The sequence below is a fragment of the Candoia aspera genome, chromosome 3 (genome assembly GCF_035149785.1).
Source record: "Candoia aspera isolate rCanAsp1 chromosome 3, rCanAsp1.hap2, whole genome shotgun sequence".
NCBI classification, from domain to species: domain Eukaryota; kingdom Metazoa; phylum Chordata; class Lepidosauria; order Squamata; family Boidae; genus Candoia; species Candoia aspera.
The window spans coordinates 182,450,808-182,472,867 of NC_086155.1; the positions used below are offsets into that span (position 1 = coordinate 182,450,808).

Genomic DNA, 22,060 nt, shown 5'->3' on the forward strand with positions numbered 1-22,060 from the left:
GTTACTATATTGCAGATATTTTGGCCCCTTGTTTGTTGGAAAATGGCTGTCCAAACAGTCAGAATTCCTATATGTCCTCCTGGTCTCCCACTTGATAAAAATTATGTGTAGGAGTATAGGACTATATCTGTAGCTGACAGAAAGCAATCCTCTTTGGAGACAAAGCTGTTTTGGGTCTTCACACTTCCTGAAAGTTCCATTGTGATTGTTGTGTTTTAGTTGCTCTATCTTTTCTCTTTAAAAAAAATGATTATTTTTTTTTAACCTCAAGCAAAACTCTTTCAAATGGGAGCAAGCTTTAAAGGAGGAAAGAAAGAGAGAGAGAGAGAGAGAGAGAGAGAGAGAGAGAGAGAGACCCAACTGGGACACCATAGATTCTTCTTTTTTTTCATGTTGTTCTTTTTTATGAATATCCTGATTGTTTTGCATTGGGCATATTAAGCGTGCAGAGGAAAGGCTGGAACTGAATGACAAAGACAGACGAAGGACTGGAGAAACAGCAGGTACTGTGTACGATTGAAGCTTCCTACTGGAGAAGATTCTCACTCATGTGCAGGACAAGCAGCCCCCTGGATTTCAAAGATCAGCCCTGGCTGAGACAGACACATGCCTGCTCCTTGGTAGGAAACTCCGTAACAGCTCTTTTGTTGGATTTCATGTTACCACTAACTCCTGGGAGAAAAGAAAGAAAAAAAAAATCCCTACATCACACCCACTCTTGCATAGAGCGTTTGCAGTAAAGTATGTGGCGGGGTGTTCCTTTCCTCTTGAACTGGAACACAGTGTAAACCAAGACAAGGAGGCACAGGGCCAGTATGCAGGGAATGACAATGGCTATAGCTTTCACAGTGCTGGCTGTGTTGTCCAGTTTGATGACAATGTCTACATCATCTTGAGGGCTGTGTCGGTCTTTGTCCCGATCTGCTGGTCCATCACAGCCCATAAAATCCTTGAGGATGGATCTGGGGTACCCAGGTTCCACCCGGAGCATTTGATTGTTGAATTTCCAGTATTCTTTGCCTTTGTAGAAATATGTGAAGCCTATTAAGAAACAAACATCGAATTATTTAAATGGATTAACATTTAGTCATCTCTCAGTAAATGACAAGCACCTCCTGAAATTGAGAGTACAACTGCAGTTTGAAAATGAGTATCAGATCTCCCCATCTTGTCAACAGAGCCTCTTGATTCTACACATTACCTACAATTTTATGATACATTCTTTCCATAAAAAGAACCATAGGATTGTCCTGTTCCTATAAAATAAGAATATTTGTGTACCTATCAACAATTCTGGTTGAGTCATGCCCTGAAGTCTAGCTTTCTTAACAAGATGGAAGAATTAAGATAAATACATTTAGGAACAGTTTTAAATTGACACTTGAAAATAACTTGAGCCTGATTTGCTCAAAGAGCTCAGGAATATTGGTCAGTTGTTGCAAATTATAGCAGTGGGTTATAGTTAAATTGCTCCCACCCTCTTGATTCTGTTCCTGTTGCATCATCATCTTCAAAATGCCGACACAAAAGAGGTGTACACAGCTTCATATCTTCAGTAGGGAGATAGAATATGATAATTCAGAGAGAATCCAGGACAATTACAAATGGTGCCTAATTGCAGAAATTTGACCTTCCTATCAAAAAATCCAAAGCGTTTACTGTTTCTGCTGAAAAATGGCACTAATCCAGTATGAGACAAACTTTCACAACGAGTAAATAGCCTCCCATTATTTATTAATTGCATGCAAACAATTGGATCTTTCTCCACCTTTATACCTTTGCCTCTTGCAATGTGAGTAGTAGTCAAAAGTAAATAGTCTGGACTTCATTTGTGATATGAATCTTACCGTTTGGAAACCTGCAATGATTCATTGCCATAATGTAACAGACATACAACAGACATTTGCACTTGAACAGTAAAGAGGACAAATCTTTTTTTCTTTTTTTTTTTATCACTTCTTTCCCTATTCAAATTAAGCACCACTTATTTTGGTTTCCTGTCTGCAGTTTTATGATAGGAATGTAAAACATCTTGTGCTGCTGCTTATTTACTTTCATTATCTTTCTGAACATCTAATGTATGTGAAGCTGCTTTGGAGTAATTTTATTTAGCAGCCAGTAGACACAATCTTTTTTCCAATTTTTTTTTTAATGTGCTTACTGACTTGGCTTGAATAATGAGGCTTTAAAGATGTGAGGTAGGAGAAAGGAAATCTGTCCCTCAGCACATTCTGCAGGCAGGATGAGTTTCAAGTTTCTGCAATCTTCCAAATTGCTTAAGAATAAGTCCCACTGAAATCAAAGGGACTTCTTTCAAAGAACATTTCCAGTATTTCATTTGAGTGCAAAAATACCCCCCTTTGAGTGAGTAAGTGGGTAGGGGTAATGAAATATCCATTTTAACAGGAAAGCTTACAACTATTTTGCTTTTCTGGGAGACAGTTGTGGAAAGACTATCAACTGCTACTGGGAATAGTTTCCGTGTATAGTATGCCATCATCCTTTCACCTGAATCCTTTATTATGACCACAATGTAAACTTATTTATTGACTGACCAATTGGCTTAACAATATGCATTATTTTGACCCAATATATCTTGTTTTGATTACCTGTTGTTTGTGGGTCACTGAATCATCACCACCATTACTCTATACTTTTGAACAATTACTACTATATGCAGTGGTATTAGACAATGCACTTGAAATCTTGCTGGACAGTATCTAAGTATATCATATCTATGAAGGTGATCTAATGCAGGAAAACAATAACATCATGATGATTTTTGGATTAGTATAAGCAAACTCCCTCACATCTATCATGTATGTTCAGTTGGTTCTGCCAAAAAAGCTAAGATCCTGCTGGTGAGGAGAAATAGCTTATTTTGGACTGACATAATTTTCTTAAGCTGTCAGGCAGCATGCCTTTGCACCAGTCCCCCAACATCTCATCTTTCTTGACCTCTTAGCTGCCTCTTTTTACTCCCTCTTGTTCAGTTCCCATCGCAGCGTACATGTCTATGAGTCAGTCCTCAGCTGTTTGTAAGAGAAAGGAGTATTTCCTTTCTTTCTCCATTCTGGTTAGTACTTTCAAAATCTGTTCTTGGCAGTTCGCTACCCTTTCTCTAATCTGAAGTCACTTAGCCATTCCTTCTTCAGAACAGAGTGGGATCTAGAGAGGCCTCCTTGAGGAAAGTGGGAAAGCTACCTATTCCCCCTTACTCTGCCATGTACCCCCCAATGCTGAGAGGAAACAGTGCCTTTAATTGCACTGAGCTGGCTGCTTAAAGGAGTCTGTCAGCTTCTCTCCGCAGTGAGCTCAATGCAGCTGTAACTTTCCCTTCCAGTGCTTTCAGGGCAGCCAAAATCACTGGGGTGGAGAAGTTAAAGCTTCCCTGGTGATTGCAAATTGCAGCCATGTTTGGATATTTAATGAAGTAATGTACTGTTCAATCATTAGCACACCAAATTTCATAGAGAATTTGAATTGGCTGATGTACTACTCCCGGGGATTAGGAAAACACATGACAACGTAGCCACTGTACATGATGATTTAGCAAAGGGTATGGTATAATACATAGGAGAAACTGAGAACTGGAAACAGAAATGTGTGCGCAACATTTGGATAGCAACTCCAGTTTCTTACATAGTTTAACCCCACACCATATTCTTGCATTCTGCTAAAACCTAGGAAAAATCTAGATTTCTTGTAATTATGTCTGTTTGCAGTATATACATTGTACACACACACCCCCCCCCCCATACATGTATTGTTTAAACAGGCTAAATTGACCCTGCCAAAAAAACCCCACTGCTGGCATTTTTAATATATTAGTAAGAAGCTTTTAAGGTAGCATAAGATCTATGGCTTAAATAGCTTAAATCTGAACATAGTCTTATACTTCTCAGCTGGCATGTTTTCCTGTTTCCTTCCGCCCCCTCCACCCCCCACCCAAATGAACAAGAGAGCCAAAAGGATTAATGTAAGATGTTGAACTGGAAGCAGCTCCTCCGAACCTTTTCCCCTAAAGCAACGTGGTACAGTTTCAAGTCAAATCTCTAAAGAGGAGACGGGAAATGACTGCAGGCAAAGTCAGTCATTTATCAGTCTTCAGCAGATAACTATTTTTTTTCCTCTGAGAAAAAAAGAGAATCCAAAGTATTTCTTATGTTTAGCTTTAAAAACAGCAACCTAAAGAAAACAGAAACCTGCTTTCTTTTTGTTTTATTGCCTGACATTTATTTGCCAACATTTTAGAAACCGAAGTTCAGTGTGATTGAAAGACTGGAAAACCAATAAATATTCCTTTTATGTACCATGTAGATATGAGTCTACCAGACATGTGGCTATACCTGCAACATGGATAATTCACTTTTAATGATTATAAGAATGAGAGAGAGATTTATGTTTTCCGAATCACTTTCCTTTTGAAAACAGGAAGCAAAAAAACTTCTCTACTTAAAAGGCATCATTCTGAAAAGAGCTTCTATTGATGAATAAGACAGACTTCGAGTAAGTAAGTAATTAAGTATATTTCTGGGAAGAAAGTGTTTGTATAGCAATTGGTGATTTGGAAGGAAGAAACAGTTCTTAATAAGGGAAGAAATATCACATATCATTTACAGAGAAACGAAAACAGGATAGTACTGGAGACCTGTCATGGATAAAGAGAAAGAAAAATAAATAAATCTCTGATCAATCAATTGCATGTGCAATGCAGCCCAACAAATGGTTATAATTGTATTTGGAAATTGAAGACTTTGCAATCAAATGGCCAACAGCCCAAACCAACAATTATTGTGCATACAGTGGAAGCCTTCATAATCAAGAATAGAATGCACATACTTCTGGACTTCAACTCAGTTCAGTATTTGATATTCATAGAAATATGCAATATATTTTAACTAGGTTTATGCAATATATAATATAGGTCTGCTGTAATCATAGCATATGGAATAAGACTGTGGTTTCCCATTTACCGTCCTTTTCCATCTCTAATAAAAAAATGCCAAAATTTTGGGTGAACTAAAAAGGATTTTTCAGTGGTGGTGAAACACTCTCCCACAAGAAGCTCACCAGCATGTAGGCTATGGCCCTTCGGGTGCCTTTTTGTTTTCCCAGGTATTTTAAAAAACATTTCACTTTCTTCAGAAAGTCATCATTTGTGTTAAAATTTCATTGCTGGGATTTTATCTTGCATTTGTTGCCATTCTTATTGCAACACCTGTTTTTTTTAAATATGCAATTATTCTGTTGATTTTTATATTGTTTTCTGTTGATTTTTTAAATACCGTATTACCTTTTAATGGCATTTTAACTAACTACATACTACCCAGAGAACACTTATTTATTGAGGCCATAAAAATTCAATAAATCAATAGTAAATCACTAGTGCCTAGTCCAGTCTGCACTACAGCAAAACCTCTAACTATGGATTAGCTGATTCTGATAAAGTCCAGGAAGGATTGTGTTGAACAGACCTCTAGAATGGTATATTCCCATTTAGATGGTTTGTGGAAAAAGTTCTGGCCTAAGATATTTGCTATCTGTGAAAGAGCAGCAAATCTTTTCTTGGCAAATAAGGGTACTTAATAATTCACATAAATCAAGTTAAACAAACAGTAGGCAGAGCCTGAGCCAAAACTGGGTGGGAACCAAATGATACTCCAGATTAAATCAAGAGAAATCCAGAAGTCATTAGTTAGCACTTGGAGATCAAGCAAAACAATAGGGGCAAATGGACAAGCTGCCCCCAAATTGATCTGGAAATGATTCCAAGTGGTTGGCAAGGGAGGCAAAAAGCAGTTGGAGATGTATGGTGAGAAAACAGTACTTCAGACTTATCACAAGGGTCCATTTTCTACAGCTGAGACAAGGCATCCAATTGTGATTATCTCCCTCCCACTTGCTCCAAAGCAGGAATTGGTATTCTTCTGGACCTATTTTCCTAAGAAGGTATTCAGAGGAGGGGAACATAGCTTCCCAATTTCAGAATGACAAGCTGAATGGTCCCAATCTGACCCCCCACCACTCACACACCAGCTACAAGCTTGGGAAAAAAGAGATTATTTAAAGATGTGACTTACCTTGAGTATCGATGCAATGCCATTTATTAAAAAGACCTTGGGACTATTCTAATTATCAGATATTTTAAATTATATCTTGATTGCACTGCTGTGGGACACACATTCAAGTAACAAAGCACCCTTTGAATAAATGATGTGTGAATGAGTAACATTTATGAGGAAGGAAGGAAGGAAGGAAGGAAGGAAGGAAGGAAGGAAGGAAGGAAGGAAGGAAGGAAGGAAGGAAGGAAGGAAGGAAGGAGCAAACATTTGTGTTCACAAGGAGCTACATACCATTTTCTTTGTGAACAAAGGCTCCCTGAGGTGATTCTGGGATACCTTTCCAGATTGTGATTGATTTGGGATAACCTGTGTCCATAGTTTTTATATCTTCACTGTATCTCCAATACCTGAGAGAAAGAGTGAGGTTAAAATACACATTATGAATGCTTTTTTTCAGGCTCTGAAATGAAGCACTCTATGAAATGATAGTATTAGGCAACCTGGTTATTTCTATTTAAAGTTATACTCCTAACTAGTAATAGACATTTAAACATTTGATGATTGGATACATGTTTCCTTGTAAGTGCATAAAAGATTAAAGATTCATCTACCTTGAGAACCAAATCAACAAGCTTTTTTGTATAATCACAACAGTTATGATGTCCAGAGGTTAAATCCAGCTGCACAATGAAGAATGTTATATGCAATAATCTATACCAATGGTTTATCCAAGATTTTAATTACACTCTGAGTTAAGGTTCCCATAGCACTTCTAATTCTATTCTGTACGTTTTAGAGTCTTTTTTAAAAGTTTCATTGTGCAATATTTATTCACAACTCAAGTCGCTAGATTCCTTACATATCTTAATTTATAAGGAAATAATACATGAAAAGAATATAGACATGATTTCAAAAAAAAACCCAAATTGCAGTCTTATGCATACTTAGCTGAGAAGTAAGTGTCATTGAGAACTTACAGGGAAATGTATGGAATTCTCTTAAGCATCAACAAAATATTACTCCAGGCCTCAAGTGCACATCAGAAATTACATATTCTATATATTCATCCATCCATCCATATTTATGTATAGATATCTGCATCAACTATATACATAGTACACTAGAGTGTGATTTGTAACTGAAAGTAGTCATTTAATCTTATCCTCAGTAAATTTGCAATACACATTGTTAATGCAATTCTTAAGGTGTACCACCTTATTAACTGGGAGTAGAGCCATGCTTTTCTGATTGACCTCAGAGTATGGATATCTACATACAAGTGGTGTAATGGTATGTGGGAATGACCTTGGGAGACTGGGCCTATAGACTCTGCCTAGGGAACAGTCAAATAAGAGACAGCATAGTCCGCAGCTGGATAATGGATGGAGCAAGAGCCTCCCTAATTTCTCGGGGGGATGCAGTGGCGCTGCAGGTTAAACCGCTGAGCTGCTGAGCTTGCCGATCGGAAGGTCAGTGGTTCAAATCCGCTTGACAGGGTGAGCTCCTGTTGCTAGTCCCAGCTCCTGCCAACCTAGCAGTTCGAAAACATGCGAATGTGAGTAGCTTAATAGGTACCGCTTCGGTGGGCAGGTAATGGTGTTCCGTGTAGTCATGCCAGCCACATGACCACAGAAGTGTCTACAGACAAACGCCGGCTCTTCAGCTTTGAAACGGAGATGAGAGCTGCCCCCTAGAGTCGGACGTGACTGGACTTAATGTCAAGGGAAACCTTTACCTTTACTAAAGGAGATTGGAGGAGAACTGTACTTTCAGACTTGCAAGATTATTTTAATGTAGCCTCACAATAAAGTAGAATTAGCTCATCTGGTCATGTTTGCTGTCTGGTCCACCTGGTAAGGGTGACAAGTAGCTCTGCAATCCTAAGCAGAACAAATGTCAAATTCAGTTTATAGACTTTCAAGGTATGGGCCAAAGTATGCTAAATGGTGGGAATGGGGCTAGCCACATTGACTAATCCTTAGGAATCTACTACAGATTTCTAAATTAGTGGATTTGTGAAATCGGCCCAAAATGAACTCTACTGTAGCATGGATGACAGCATCTGCTACCATCTTTTTTTCTCCAGTCAAATATCCATGGGGGGTGGGGTGGGGGGAACAGTTAAAGCTTCCACAGAGAATCTCTGTTAGTAGCTATGTACATTGGGAGAAGTTGCCTGTAAAAGCTCTGTTTGCTAAGTAATGTTTCATAGGAAAAAATTTTAACCAATTTTTTAAAAAAAATATGTAATCCCTTCCCCTAGACTATAACAGCATCTTAGTAATGCAAAACAAACTACATTTCTACCAATATGCCCACATTTATTTCCTTGTAACTGTTTGATGTATCTCATGATCTGTATGCAATGGGGTGTATCATGTATTCATAGTGCATCACAATGTTTATATCTGAAAGTAATTTGAGGCATATTTGATCAAAGCAACTCTCCATGTATTTAATAGGACTTATTTCAGAGCCAGTGTCACAGAAAAGAAAGCATCCTAGCTTTACATTCCTACCTAGGAAAAAGCTCTATTATATTCAATAGATGTTTTGGATAAGAATTTATTTGTGCATCAGTTGAAACTACTGAAAAAAATGAAGTTTTTCTATGCATTAGATCCATAGAATGTCAGATAGTTACTGTGAGGAAAAATAAAATGAGAGAAGTTCAGGGATTTCTATAATATGACTTGTTGGTCTATAGATTTCTCAGTATTTTTCCCTTGCTTTATTGAAGGCATATTCTTGGTAATTACTGATGCAATAATTTTGAATGCAAAAAAAAGTCATGTTAAAGGAATGCAAAATGTATAATATCAAGAAATTAAACATTCCTTTCATTATATACAAGCAGTGAGTGAAAACAAGCACCTGTAATTTGGATGCTTAAAAAAGGCAGAAGCAGGAGATTGAAGAAGCTGCAAAGCAGAGATGTATGACCTTTTGAGGCCAAGGATCATATTTAATATGGTTTGGATTGCAACTACATTAAGGATTGCAAAGTGAGCAGGGCTACGTAACACACATAGGTGAAAGTTATTTGGGGAGAATTTGGGTTTTTTTTTCTTCCTTGTTTTATAAATTTTATGCCTATTTTATATCTTACACTACAGTTGTATCTGTTTCCTCAAAATGGCAGAAAATTGTGGTCAGTGTTTAGCATTCACAGTCAAAAGTTCTTTGGAGGACCACAAAAGAGACTTCTGAGCCTGCAGGTTGGGCTTCCTTATTCTGAATTAAATTTCCTCAATATCATATATTATTGCTTTTACTTTAGGTAAGCAGCTGTATCCCATAAGGCAATGTCAAAGACCTCTGCCCAATGACCTCCTGTTATTGCAAGAATTAAAAATAAAACAAATACGTTAAATCTGAGCTGAAAAAAATAATTGGGGGAAGAATAGGGGTGACTACCATGATCTGAAGGTGTGAAACAATCCAGTAAGAGGCAGAGGGATAAAAATTAAGTTCAAATCACAGTAATTCAAGAGGTGTATAAACACAAACCTCTGCCTCCTGCTTTAATTGAATAAACTTAATGGGAGGCTTGCAACTGTTAGCTAGTCTGCACCCAGTCTAAAAATATTTTTTTTTAAAAAGATTTATGCAGTGGTTATGCTCTTGCATTTCTATTGCTTCTTTGGGATTTGTCCATTCATATCCATCCATCCTCATTGTGTTGAAAGGCTGTGTAGCACTTCCAATTTGATCTCCCAAAAAGTGCTTCAGAACATGTGGGAATTCAAACGTACCACCTCTCTGCAATGTCTTAAAGCAGATACATCTTTTCCAAAGAAAAGCATTATGATGTACCTTTAGAGAGAGAGGTCAAAATATAATTGTACTTATAATTACTGTGAAGAATATCGGAACCCACTGCTTTGTATCTTTTTTCTTTCCTTTCTATTTTCCTTTAACTTTTTTCTTGCACTTTTTTGCTTTCTCTTTGCTTCCTCTTTGCTTTCTTTCTTTTTCTCTTTTCTTCTTTACTTGATATTAGTTTGTACTAGTTTGTATTTTCTTTTTTAAAAGTTTTAATTATACATACATACATACATACATACATACAAAAAGCAGATACATCTTTTCCCAGGATCACTTGGAGGCAGCATGAAAAGATATTGCTAGTTTGAAGTATTGCAGATTGGTGCTACATTCTGTGCACAACACATTCCTCAGAGATTGAAGTAAAAATGCTCTAGCAATACTGTGTGGTTTCTCGGGTGTGCCTTTCTCCCAGGAAATTATAACACCTTTTTACAGCCTTTGCGGGAAGACAATTTTCCTCCTTTGACTTTATTATCACCTCTTGCCTGATGCTTTCATGCCTACCAAATCATCGCTGCTAAGGAAGCAACAGTGGGTTGTCTTCAGTTCAGAAAGACCTCCGTAATGGGCTTATATGTGCAATTAAAACCAGTGAGAGAATTCAACTCTACACTACATTAAGGAGAAAAAAAAGATGATATAAACAATATGTGTTGAGAAGCTTAGTGTGACATGGGCTTATTCCTACTGGTGGTCAATATCTTGTAATAGCTCAATTATCTTAGCACGGCTCACATTTTTCGATCTGCTCCTTATATACTGTACTGTATTGCATTTATGACCTGCTGGGTCTCATTATGCTTGTTATGGCTCTAAAGAGTAACTTTTCCATCAACAGAAGTTGTTTTCTGTTACTTTCCCCTGTTTTGTATTTTGTTTTGACATAGTTTTTCTCTCTGTCTCTTTGTCACTCATAGTCATTTTTAGGAAGACTTTGAGTCTGTAAAGCTGCCTATGGAAAAAATCAAATCCATTATACCCTGAATCTCAAACATGCAACCAGGATGACTGCCACTCAAATAGTCCCCAAGGCCTTTGGATTGAACATTGTTCAGTTAAGCATATAATTAAAATAATACTCTCATCCATAAGAGGCAAATGATAGGACAGCTTTTGCTCATAGTAGAAGCTGATTGCAATATGCTTAATGCATTTCAGCTTCCAAGATGCTGCCTGTTTTCCTTCCCCACAACTGTGCACTCTGGAGGAAAGGCTCCATTTCTAAAAATTGGATTGCTATGCTTTTAATATAGTCATGCAAGTCCACCTCAAACAGGAAAACAAAATGAGTATGATTGTTGAAAGAAATGCAAGGAAAGTTCGACCCATGTTGGGGCAGGAAGGCATAATGGAGAACCACACCAGCAAGTAATCCAAAGTCAACAATTTATATAAACACATCTAATATAACTAAATTGACTTATTCTTTATTGTTCAATGCCTGAGCAATTGAGAGAGAGAGAGGTCAACTAAAAAAAATAGCAAACCAGGCCAAACTTTGACCAAATTGAAGACAACTTCCTATGTTACTTTGGAAGCAAATTAATGGCATACCCATGCTGCCAGGTTGCCCAGTCATGAGTACAGGATCATGATTACAGATCACTAGTGGTTCCTGTAAGGCAGGAAAGGACATTGGTGTCTTCCTCTTACCTCCAGGCCATGCAAAAGGAATTTCAATCCATGTTTTCTTGTTCCAATTTGAAAGTAGTGCTTTCCTACTCGTGCCAGCTCTGGTGCTGCTACCTGGTGTGCCTACTGTGCTTTACTTTGTTTTAGGCAAACCTTTGCAGTTTGATTGGCTATGGTGCAAAGGCAGGAATCCCAGCTTTTCCTCAAGAAGATCTACTGCAGCTTCTATCACAGAGCTTTCTGTTATAACACTTGCTAGACATGCAGAATGTCCCCAGTTCAGCTTGAAACCTAGCAGAAATATGTTGTTGTTATGTGTGATTTTTTTAATTAGCATTTTTCCTTCCCTGAGCTACCTACTAAGCTAAGATACTGCGCAGAACCCTCAAACTCCCAGGCCTCTGGTAGAGGACTTGAGGTTGAGGAAGAAACACACCACTCATAGGAGTGAGAAGGGAATTATTTATTATTCATATACTATATATTCATATACTATTCATATATTATTCATATGATAGATAGATAGATAGATAGATGAATAGATGAATAGATGAATATATATATATATATATATATATATATATATATATGAATGAATGAATGAATGAATGAATGAATAAGAAATAGTGGTCCCAGTGGTGGTAGGGGCACTCGGGGCTGTGACCCCCAAACTGGGAGAGTGGCTCCAACAGATCCCAGGAACAACATCAGAGCTCTCTGTCCAGAAGAGTGCAGTGCTAGAAACAGCCAAGAGACTATGCAGAACCCACGAACTCCCAGGCCTCTGGTAGAGGACCCGAGGTTGAGGAAGACTAATTAAATTTGAATAATAAATAATAAATAAAGACACATACCACCCATATGGGTGAAAAGGAAATTTTTTTTAAATTATATATGTGTATTTATATATTTATATCTGTGTCTATGTATGTAAATCTCAACTGCACAATCCTCAACAGCAAAATAAGCATTAGTGTTGCCACCAGCATTGTTTTTGTAGTAGCTATTTATTAAATAAATAAATAAATGTTACATATGTGTTACTTTTTTCAATATGAAGTAACACTAAGAAAGAAGGAGCATGACAAGCCATGTACAGATGCCATAAAAATAATATGATTGTTTCCTTCCAGAATGAATACTAACCTGTCTCCTTTGAAGAAGTAGGTTTTCCCAACATCCTCCCACCAAATTGCTGAATCAATACCATGAGGAGGAATCCCACTTCCTAATGATATCAAATCATGAGGATACCCTGGCTGGAGAGTGGTGTCCTTGAAGACCCAGAACTTGTTACCTGTGCAAAAAAAAAAAAACAAGCAAACAAAACTGTATTAGTCTCTTTAACCCTACTTCCCACATTGCAGGGTTCCTCAGGGCTTTATTCTTTCTCTCTCTCCCCTTCTTTTTAACATCTATATGTAACTGCTGGGGGAAGTTATCTGTTAACACATGGCAAGATATCATCAGTATGCTGATCATATCAAATTATATATCTCTGCCTTGGGCCAATAAAATGATGCTGTTGGTTCTTTCCTAAGGTCTGGAGGCTGTGGGAATCTGGATGGGAAAGAACCAGCTTCAGCTAAACCATGGTAAGACTGAGTGGCTCTGAATTTTGAGCTCCCTCCCTGATCCATTGACTTTCATCTTTATCTCTGAATGGGGTAGCAGTTCTCCAAGGAGGGTGCAATTTGGGGGTCCTTCTGGACTCATGATTCCTGCATGAATAACAGCTGGCAGCTGTGGCTAGGAAGGCCTTTGCATCTTATGCACCACTGTGACTGTTCATGGACCAGGAAGCCCTACTCACAGTAATGCATGCCTTAGTCACCTCCTAGTTTATTTATTTATTCAATTTATATTTCCACCCATCTCAAACTAGTGACTCCAGGCGGCTAACAACAATAAAAACAGTCATGATACAAAACAATAAAAACAATTTAAAAATTAAAAATAAATATAAATACAGCCGAGTGATCTAAAAGCCATGGTATTAATATAACCATGCAATGGGGCCCTTCCCACACTCGGGGCCCCAGGCCTGGGCACAAAGCCAGGTTTTCAAGGCCTTCTGGAAAGCCAATAGGGTTGGGGCCATCCTAATATCCAGAGGGAGGATGTTCCAGAAGGCAGGCGCCACAGCAGAAAAGGCATGCTTCCTGGTCCCTGCCAGCCGACATTCCTTGCCTGACTGGACCTGGAGCATGTCCATCCTGCTGGATCGGATTGTATGGGCAGAACTAACTGGGAAAAGACGGTCCCTCAGGTAACCCGGTCCCAAGCCATGAAGGGCTTTAAAGGTGACAACCAGCACCTTGAATTGTACCCAGAAAGACATCAGCAGCCAATGCAGCTCCCGAAGCAGAGGTGTTACATGTGCCGAGTAGCCGACACTATTTACAACCCGGACAGCCGCATTTTGTATCAGTTGAAGCTGAATGCTCTTCAAGGGCAGCCCCATGTAGAGCACATTGCAGTAGTCCAAATGGGAGGTCACGAGGGCATGAGTGACAGTGAGTAGTGCCTCCTGGTCCAGGAATGGGCACAGATGGTGCACAATCTGAAAGTGTGCAAAGGCCCTCTTAGCCACAGCTGCCACCTGCTCTTCCAGCAGGAGCCGTGAGTCCAAGAGGACCCCAAAATTGCACACTGGGTCCATCTGGGGCAGTGCCACCCCGTCCAGGACCAAAGATGGAAAAACCTTGGTACTAGGTGGCCCAAACACCCAAAGCCACTCAGTCTTGCTTGGGTTGAGCCAGAGCCCATTGCACCCCATCCAGGGCCCTACAGCCTCCAGGCACTGAGATAGGACATCCACGGCATCACTCAGACAGCCCGGGGTGGAGATATAAAGCTGGGTATCATCCCAAACTGTTGGATCACCTCACCCAGCAGCCTCATGTAGATGTTAAATAAGAGGGGTGAGAGAACTGAGCCCTGCAGCACCCCACACAGTAGGGGCCGTGGACTGGACCTCTCCCCTCCTACCAACACCAACAGGAACCGACCCTGGAGGAAGGAGGAGAACCAGAGCAACACAGTGCCACCTACCCCAACTCCTGAAGCTGGTCCAGAAGGATACCATGATTGATGGTATTGAAGGCTGCCGAGAGTTCAAGAAGAGCAAGGATGGTCACACTGCCCCCATCCCGGTCCCACCAGAGGTCATCCAAGAGCGCAATCAATGCTGTCTCAGTCCCATATCCCGGCCTGAATCCTGACTGAAAGGGGTCCAGATAATCCACTTCATCCAGAGCCCTTTGAAGCTGCTGTGTGACCACTTTCTCAACAACCTTCCCTAGAAAGGGGAGGTTGGAGACTGGATGAAAACTATCCAGATTGGTTGGGTTGAGTGATGGCCCCTTCAGGAGGGGGTGTACCATTGCCCCACTTAGAGCTGGCAGGACCAGCCCTCCCTCAAAGAGGAATTAACCACTGCCCAAGTCCAGTCATGTGACCTCTCCTAGGCAGCCTTGACCAGCCAGGAGGGGCACGGATCTAACACAGAGGTGGCTGAACTAACAGCTACAAGAACCCTATCTGCTTCCTCAGGTTCAACAGGGTTGAACTCCTCCCAGATAACCATGCAAGACTCAACCCCCCACTGGCCCTGCATCAAGGCTAGAGTTCAACGCAGAACGGATGCAAGTGACTTTACCTGCCAGATGCTCAGCATATTCCTCACAATGGCCCTGAAGGTAGACCCCCAAACTACTCCCTCCAAGGAGAGTCTGGGTCACCCGAAACAGGGCTGCTGGGCGGCTATCTGCAGATGCAATAAGAGCAGAGAAACAGCCACATTTTGCCGCCCTTACCGCCATGAGGTAGGCTCTAATAGCGGCTCTAGCTCATGTTTGTTCGTCTTTGCTCCCTGTCTTCTGCCAGTGGTGCTCCAGGCGTCTTTTAGCCCTCTTAAGCTTCCTAAGCTCCTCCATAAATCACAGGGAGCCATGGGAGCCATGGGCACAGAGAGGCCACTCAGGTACAATCCGATCCAAAGCCATGGCCTCTCTCTCATTCCATGTGGCCACCAAGGCCTTGGCTGGACTGTGCAGCAGACTTCCCGGAACAACCCTGAGCATCCTCTGAAACCCAACTGGGTCCATCAGTTGCCTGGGGCAGGCCAATCTAACAGGCCCAGCCTCCCTGCAGAGGCAGGGTGGCACAAAAGAACTGGAGGCTCACCAGGAAGTGGTCTGACTATGACAGGGAAGAAACCAAAACCTCCCCCAATTTCAGAGCACTCTGCTACTGCTCCAACAGAAAAAACAGGTCAGGCAAATGACCACGCCCGTTATGCGTTGGGCCCCGGATTACTTGGGACAGGCCCATGGCTGTCATGGTAACCATGAACTCCAGAGGTACCTCCACCCCCGCCCCCCAGGAAGGCAGATTAAAATCCCCCAAGACCTTAAGCCCAGCTATAGAGTCAAGGAGCTCAGGCAGGGAGGTTGCTACGCAGCAGGGAGGCTGGTACAATAGCAACAGTCCCAACTGATCTCTAGAGCCCAACTTAACAAACAGGGTCTCACACCTGGCAATCTGAGGAGCAGCGCCCCTGGATGCCTCCCAAGTGTCTTGGATGAGCACTGCCACCCCATCGCCCCTACCTTGGGGTCTTGGCTGGTGCCACACCTGGAAACCAGCTTGGCATATCTCAGAGAGGGGGACTCCCCCCTCCTCTCCCAGCCAGGTCTCCGTAATACAAGCCAGGTCAGCTTCCCCCAGCAGCTTCATATAGTTGGATTACTGTAACATACTCTACATGGGTCTTGAAGAGCTGGTCCAGAATGCAGTGGTACAGGCAATTTTGGGAACTTCACAATACACCTGGGCAATATCTCTGCTCCATGAGCTGCACTGGATCCCAGTGGACTTCCAGATGCAATTCTAGGGACTGGTTGTCACCTATAAGGCCCTACATAGCATGGGGCCAGGACCATATTTCTCCAGTAATTTCTGTTTGTCCCACCAGAACAGCAGAGTTGGCATGCCCCAGGTCCACCTCATCAGGAAATGTCGTCTTGTGAGGCCTTGTTTTGTTAATATTAATCCTCTGTGTACCACCTAGAGTCACTGTTATGAGATGGGTGGCTATATCACTTGTTTAAATAAATAAATAAATAATCATTGTAAGAATATCCTACAGGTGCTATCTAAAACTACACACATTTTCTTTGTAGTTTACTAAAAAAATATTTAAGGAACTCATTTTGGGTTTATTAAAACATTAATAAATTGAAAAATGTGAATATTAAAACACACATTCCCACCCTGAATGTGGTGGAGAAATCTGAACAGAAATTCTGACTAAGAAGCTGAAAGGTGATTTTCACCAAAGCTGAAAGTGTTGCCTTCTTGTAATAGCATAAATAGAATGAGTACTAAGTCCAAGCCACAATACATGGATGAGGTAGAGAGTCCAAGCTATACAGCTACTAAGCTACATCTGCCTTGGTGTATCTTAGTATCGGCAAGCTCTCTTATTTTGAAACTGCAAGATCCTGCAAGATCCCATAAAATGAACAGCTTTGCCAAAACATGTCCATCTTTAGAATTCCACTTATCTCCAGCAGCCCAAATCTCTGCTGATGCTGCAGCCACTCAGAAACAAACTGTCAATTTATAGGTCAGACATGCTCCAACTGCATGCCCTTGGATATCTTTCCCATACCTGTTGCTTTAGAAATGGACAAGTAAAAAAATGGGACCCCATATATTCTTCCTTATGCTTAGCAACTTATACAGGCAGCCTTGCTGCATAAACACATATTCACACTTAGGCACTGTTTTCTATCAACAGTTTGAAATGAAATTTTGTTTCTCCCTATAGACTAAAGATCAGATCTGTGCTAGAGCCATTGGGACAGAAAAACTTGAAAATTATTTCTGAATGTTTTATAGATTTTCCACAGTAGTATTAAATAAAGGATAAAAAGGAGAATGCAAGGAGGAAAGGAAGGGGAGAAAAAGGCCTGATCTCTTTGTGATTTACAGCATCTCTTTTTATTACACATTTAATTAAGAAATAGGATGAAGCTTCATTCCTTCCCATGCTGAGTTGTAAAGTAAATCTTTCAACAATTTCTTTATCATCCACTTCAAGCCAATTACTGCTACGTTCTACAAATACATCCTTCTTATTCAAGAAAACAACATCATCACACAAAGGCCTTCTCTCCAAAGAGTTTTGTTACAAACTTTGTATTTGGAATGCCTTGCTTTATTTGCACATCTTTGTAGGATAGGATTAAATGGAAGAAGAAAGGAAAGGCACAAGAGCATCCAATACAGCAGAGGTAAACAGCATTTGGTGGCATATTAAATCGCAATATAGTTTTCTGCTGCCCTTTGAGGAAGGAAAGACAATTCACTTCGTGCAAAGAAGCAGGCTACATTCCGAAGTCTTTTCTTTTGCATCACAAGCACCTTGGAAACTTAGCCCTGTTCCAAAAAGGTTATTTCAATGCAACATAATCACATTTGGGGTTGGGGAGGAGTAGCTTTTAAATATCCATTTCAGGTCAAGGATTTTCTAGTCTTATTGCTGCACAGTTTTGTAGAGATATACTTAAAAATAAATCTTGGTGAAGTTAACTATTAAAAGTCCCCATAAAAACCAAAATCATTTTTTTCTTAAGGTCTGATGCTGTAAATTCATTTCAGAGTAAGTAGTTGGCTCCATTTCCTAGTAAAGTGGGTATTTCAGCTTTTTGTTAGCGATTTTCCTAAACTGTATACAGTTCATCTGACAATAGGTAATCATTATCGAACTTTCTTCTGTCATTCCTTAAGTGGCATATAATATTATATATACCATATTTTAAAATGGATGATTGCCCAATGCAATTTACTTATTTCTAGCTTTTTGCAATACTCTAAAACACGGCCTTGTACAGTATCCAATAAAAGAGAATCTCTGTAGCTCAGGGTTGAACTGTGGAGTCCTTGGTGCTCTCTGAGCTTGGTTGTTTGTTTGCAGATGTTTCATTACCCAATTAGGTAACGTCATCAGTGTGAGTGAGTGTGGGGTTTCCTCTCTATTTATATACAGTAACTTGCCCAGCCAGTGTTGGTGGGGGTGTGGTTTACCCCTTCATAGTTCCTTGATTAGGGTATTGTTTTCTGCTTGATTGTTTGGTGTTACCCTGCTTATCTGGGTGTAGGCTGCTGGAGAGGATATATCCTGGTCTTTCTGCTTCCTTCTTAGCTAAGAAGGATGTTACCTGATGATGTTACCCAGATGGATAATGAAACGTCTACAAGCAAACAACCAAGCACAGAGAGCACCAAGGACTCCACTTGTACAGTCTATTGGTATTATGATTTATCTTGTTGCTGCTATCCTGGTCCCCAAGGTTGTTTTCTGTGCCTCACCCGTAGTGCTTAAAAACTTCCATTTTTGAAATTGTGGGCAGACATTAACAAGGGAGCACCAGGTTTCCTTGTAAGGGTCCATAAAGAACATGAGTGCCTAGTCCTGGTGAGGACAGCCTAAATACAGATCAGAAAAAAAAAGTATCAGCTACAAAGTTTCAACCAGGATACAAATTGCTTAATCAGGAATGGTTGAAGGAGCCAGGAGTACAATTCCACTTCCTGACTTTCTTAAATGGTACAAGAAGCAATCTGATAATGCTGTGATATAACTGGAAGAGATGTGGATAATATTTCAAGTCATGTTTGGCCTTCTGAATGGGTTTAAAGATAGGAATGAAAGCATTTTAAGACCTGCAATAAAATCCTTAAAATGTTGATTTTTTCTCAGTCTTTTTTAAAACTTTGGAGGAGTTTTTGCAAGGCAAACTAATAACACTTCCCCCATGCTGAACTCATGCCCCTAAAATGTGAATTTTGCTGCCAAATATTGGCAATATAAGCTTAAGAACACTCAGAATAAGCCAACCTGTGGGTTATTTTAAAATAAAAAGGAGTGGTGGTAGGTCTTTCATGTCCACAGTCAGAACCTGACTAATTGACAGGGTCTTTTCCACCCAGGACCTCACATTAATTTACAATGACTCATACACTTTCATTCCCACAGAGGCTTCATCTACATTGTTTTCTTAATCTGCCCTATCCTATCATTTCCTAAATGGATACACTGACCTTGATTTCAACACACTGCAGTCTAATGTTCTGAGCATGGATACATTCTTTTTCTACATTATTTAAAAAATAATTTTTAAAAGCACAAGGCTCATACAGTATGTAACTGAACCTATGTTCTGATATATGTTCTTTTAATTGTAAGCTGTCAAGAGTCATTGAGGAGTTGGGTGGCTTTGAAATTAAATTAAACAAACATACAAATGGCTGGAACACTGGCTTGGTGAATCTCAAAGTCCTTGAACCTTTTGATTTGGATATGGGTGTTATTATCTCAGGAAAATACATGCTGCAGATGTTCATGCTGCTATGCTCATTCCCAGTGCTTGTGCTTGAACCCAATTGCTCCTTAATCAGGCCTTTTCCCTCTGTATTCATCTCTAGATTGCTGCTGGATTTCAGGAACATGGCTGAAATGTTTTATTTCTTGATGCATGGATTCTACAACTCATCCTAATGTGTGTAAAATCATGGAAGTAGAAAGTCATGTTAACCATCCACTATAGAAGCATCAAATGTTATACAGAGTAACAAAATTATATAACTCTGCTCATGCCTTTTCTTCTGCTGTTTAGCTTTAAAAAGTATAAACTCTAAGAGGTAACTGGATATATCTTACTTTGAAACTGGTCGGCTATGTCAACAGTAATTATTAATTTGCAAGTTTTCTTTTGGACTCAGACTGAGATATATTATGCATGCACTAGATGAAGGGCTTATTTTGCCTCAGCTGTCAACTTTATCTGTAGTGCAGACTATATACACGAAACTCAAATATGACTGAAGCTTTTCTTTTAAAGAAAAGTTTATTTTCTGCCTCTTAGGCTCAAGAAGTCAAAGCAGACAGATTTCAGTCGGAGGATGGTCATGAATAGAAGGCCAAATTTTGGATGAGTTTGAGTAAGGAAACTGAGCAAAGGCTTTCAAACTCACACCTGAATGCTAAATAGGATTTTAAAATAAGAAACAGGCCAAAACTGAACTGAAATTAAAGAATGAAACTGGGCAGAGTTCAAATATTATGTTCCTTTGTGGTGGCTGTCAAACATTTCTGCCAGGTGTGTTCTATATGAGACAGATCATAAACTCTGTATGATTCCCTCTTTTGTGAGGCAAAATAAATATGCACTGTGTGCAATTGTTATGCATCTTAGCTTTCAACCTGATTATACACACTCACACACATATACATATATTTTCCACAAAAAAGTCAAAAACATTTCCTCCACAGTATAAATCCAGTCTTACGGACAGTATAAAGCACAAAAGATTGCCATTTTAAAAACAACTGGAATCCATGTATCTGATCTGAAAGAAAGATTTAAGAGTTTACACTAGTTTGCAGAATGCATAAATTAACTCAGTTTAATTTTAGTAGAATAAGTGCAAGCAAATAACAATTATTCCTGGTCAGATTTACTATTCAAGCTGTATAATCGAAAGAAAAGTACCTAGCTAGGTTACTGTTTTTTGTTATATAGGAAGTATTGGCATGGCTCATTTCATTCTGTTGTGTCACTTTCCCAGATTTATAATTGGGCATTATTTGACTCTTATCCATATCCTGTCTGTAGATTTTATCTTTCAAAATATATCTGTCAGCAATGGGATCAGTAGTGTTGAGAGTTATGGCAGCTGGGGTGTGAATTTTGCTACAACTTTTATTTTGCTGCTTTTGGCTTGGTACAAGTTTTAACACGGCAGATGTCTTTGGCAGTTCACTTTTCGCACTGCTTAAATTCTTTGTCACACTAGAAAGAACTTCACAAATCTGTATCTCTAACGTTTAAAAAGCAGTCACATACTTCTATAGCATTCCTTGTCCCCATTCAGCAGAATAAGCAGCCCTGAATCAAATCAAATAACATTATTGCCTTTTAAGCAGTTATTCCTATTATACCAGCTTCCTGAAGAATGGACAATCTGTCCATAAGGTAGGAAGTTACGTCATATGAAAGTTAAAAAAATAAATAAATCATTATATGATAGTATAAATAAATATACTTTATATAAATATAAAAAGATAAATCTCACTTGAAAGTATAAATAAATAGACTTTCAAGGGAGCTGTCAATTTTGTTACTCAAATATCAATGGAAAATGTAAGTATATAAAATGTGACACACACACACACACACAACCAAAAATTTTCTAAATTTTGGAATTTAATAAAGCCTTGATTTTATAGAAAAATATTATCTCAAGATGGGATATGGCATAGTATAAATCTAATATGCATTCAAAAATGTTATCTGCTCTATCAAATTTGGCTATACATAACCTCTAATATTTGTATGATTTTTTTTCTTGAAATATGTATTTTCTTGTAATTTTTTCTATAACATGAATATTTTTTTCAACAACTTTCTCAAATGCATGTAATTTTGGATGCAATTTATGAATTAGTAAATACTGTAGGT

At 39.4% G+C, this 22,060-nt stretch overlaps 1 protein-coding gene across 1 annotated transcript in view; it reads right to left on the reverse strand.

The window, feature by feature from the left end:
* Nucleotides 1–388: 388 nt before the first annotated feature.
* MMP16 (matrix metallopeptidase 16) overlaps nucleotides 389–22,060 on the reverse strand; it is a 109,106-nt gene continuing 87,434 nt past the window's right edge. Inside the window, exons 7-9 of the mRNA XM_063299458.1 lie at nucleotides 12,675–12,825; nucleotides 6,357–6,472; nucleotides 389–1,041 (exon numbers count right to left, since the gene is read on the reverse strand). Coding sequence (XP_063155528.1) covers nucleotides 707–1,041; nucleotides 6,357–6,472; nucleotides 12,675–12,825 — 602 coding nt within the window. The 3' untranslated portion in view covers nucleotides 389–706. The remainder of the gene's footprint in view (nucleotides 1,042–6,356; nucleotides 6,473–12,674; nucleotides 12,826–22,060) is intronic.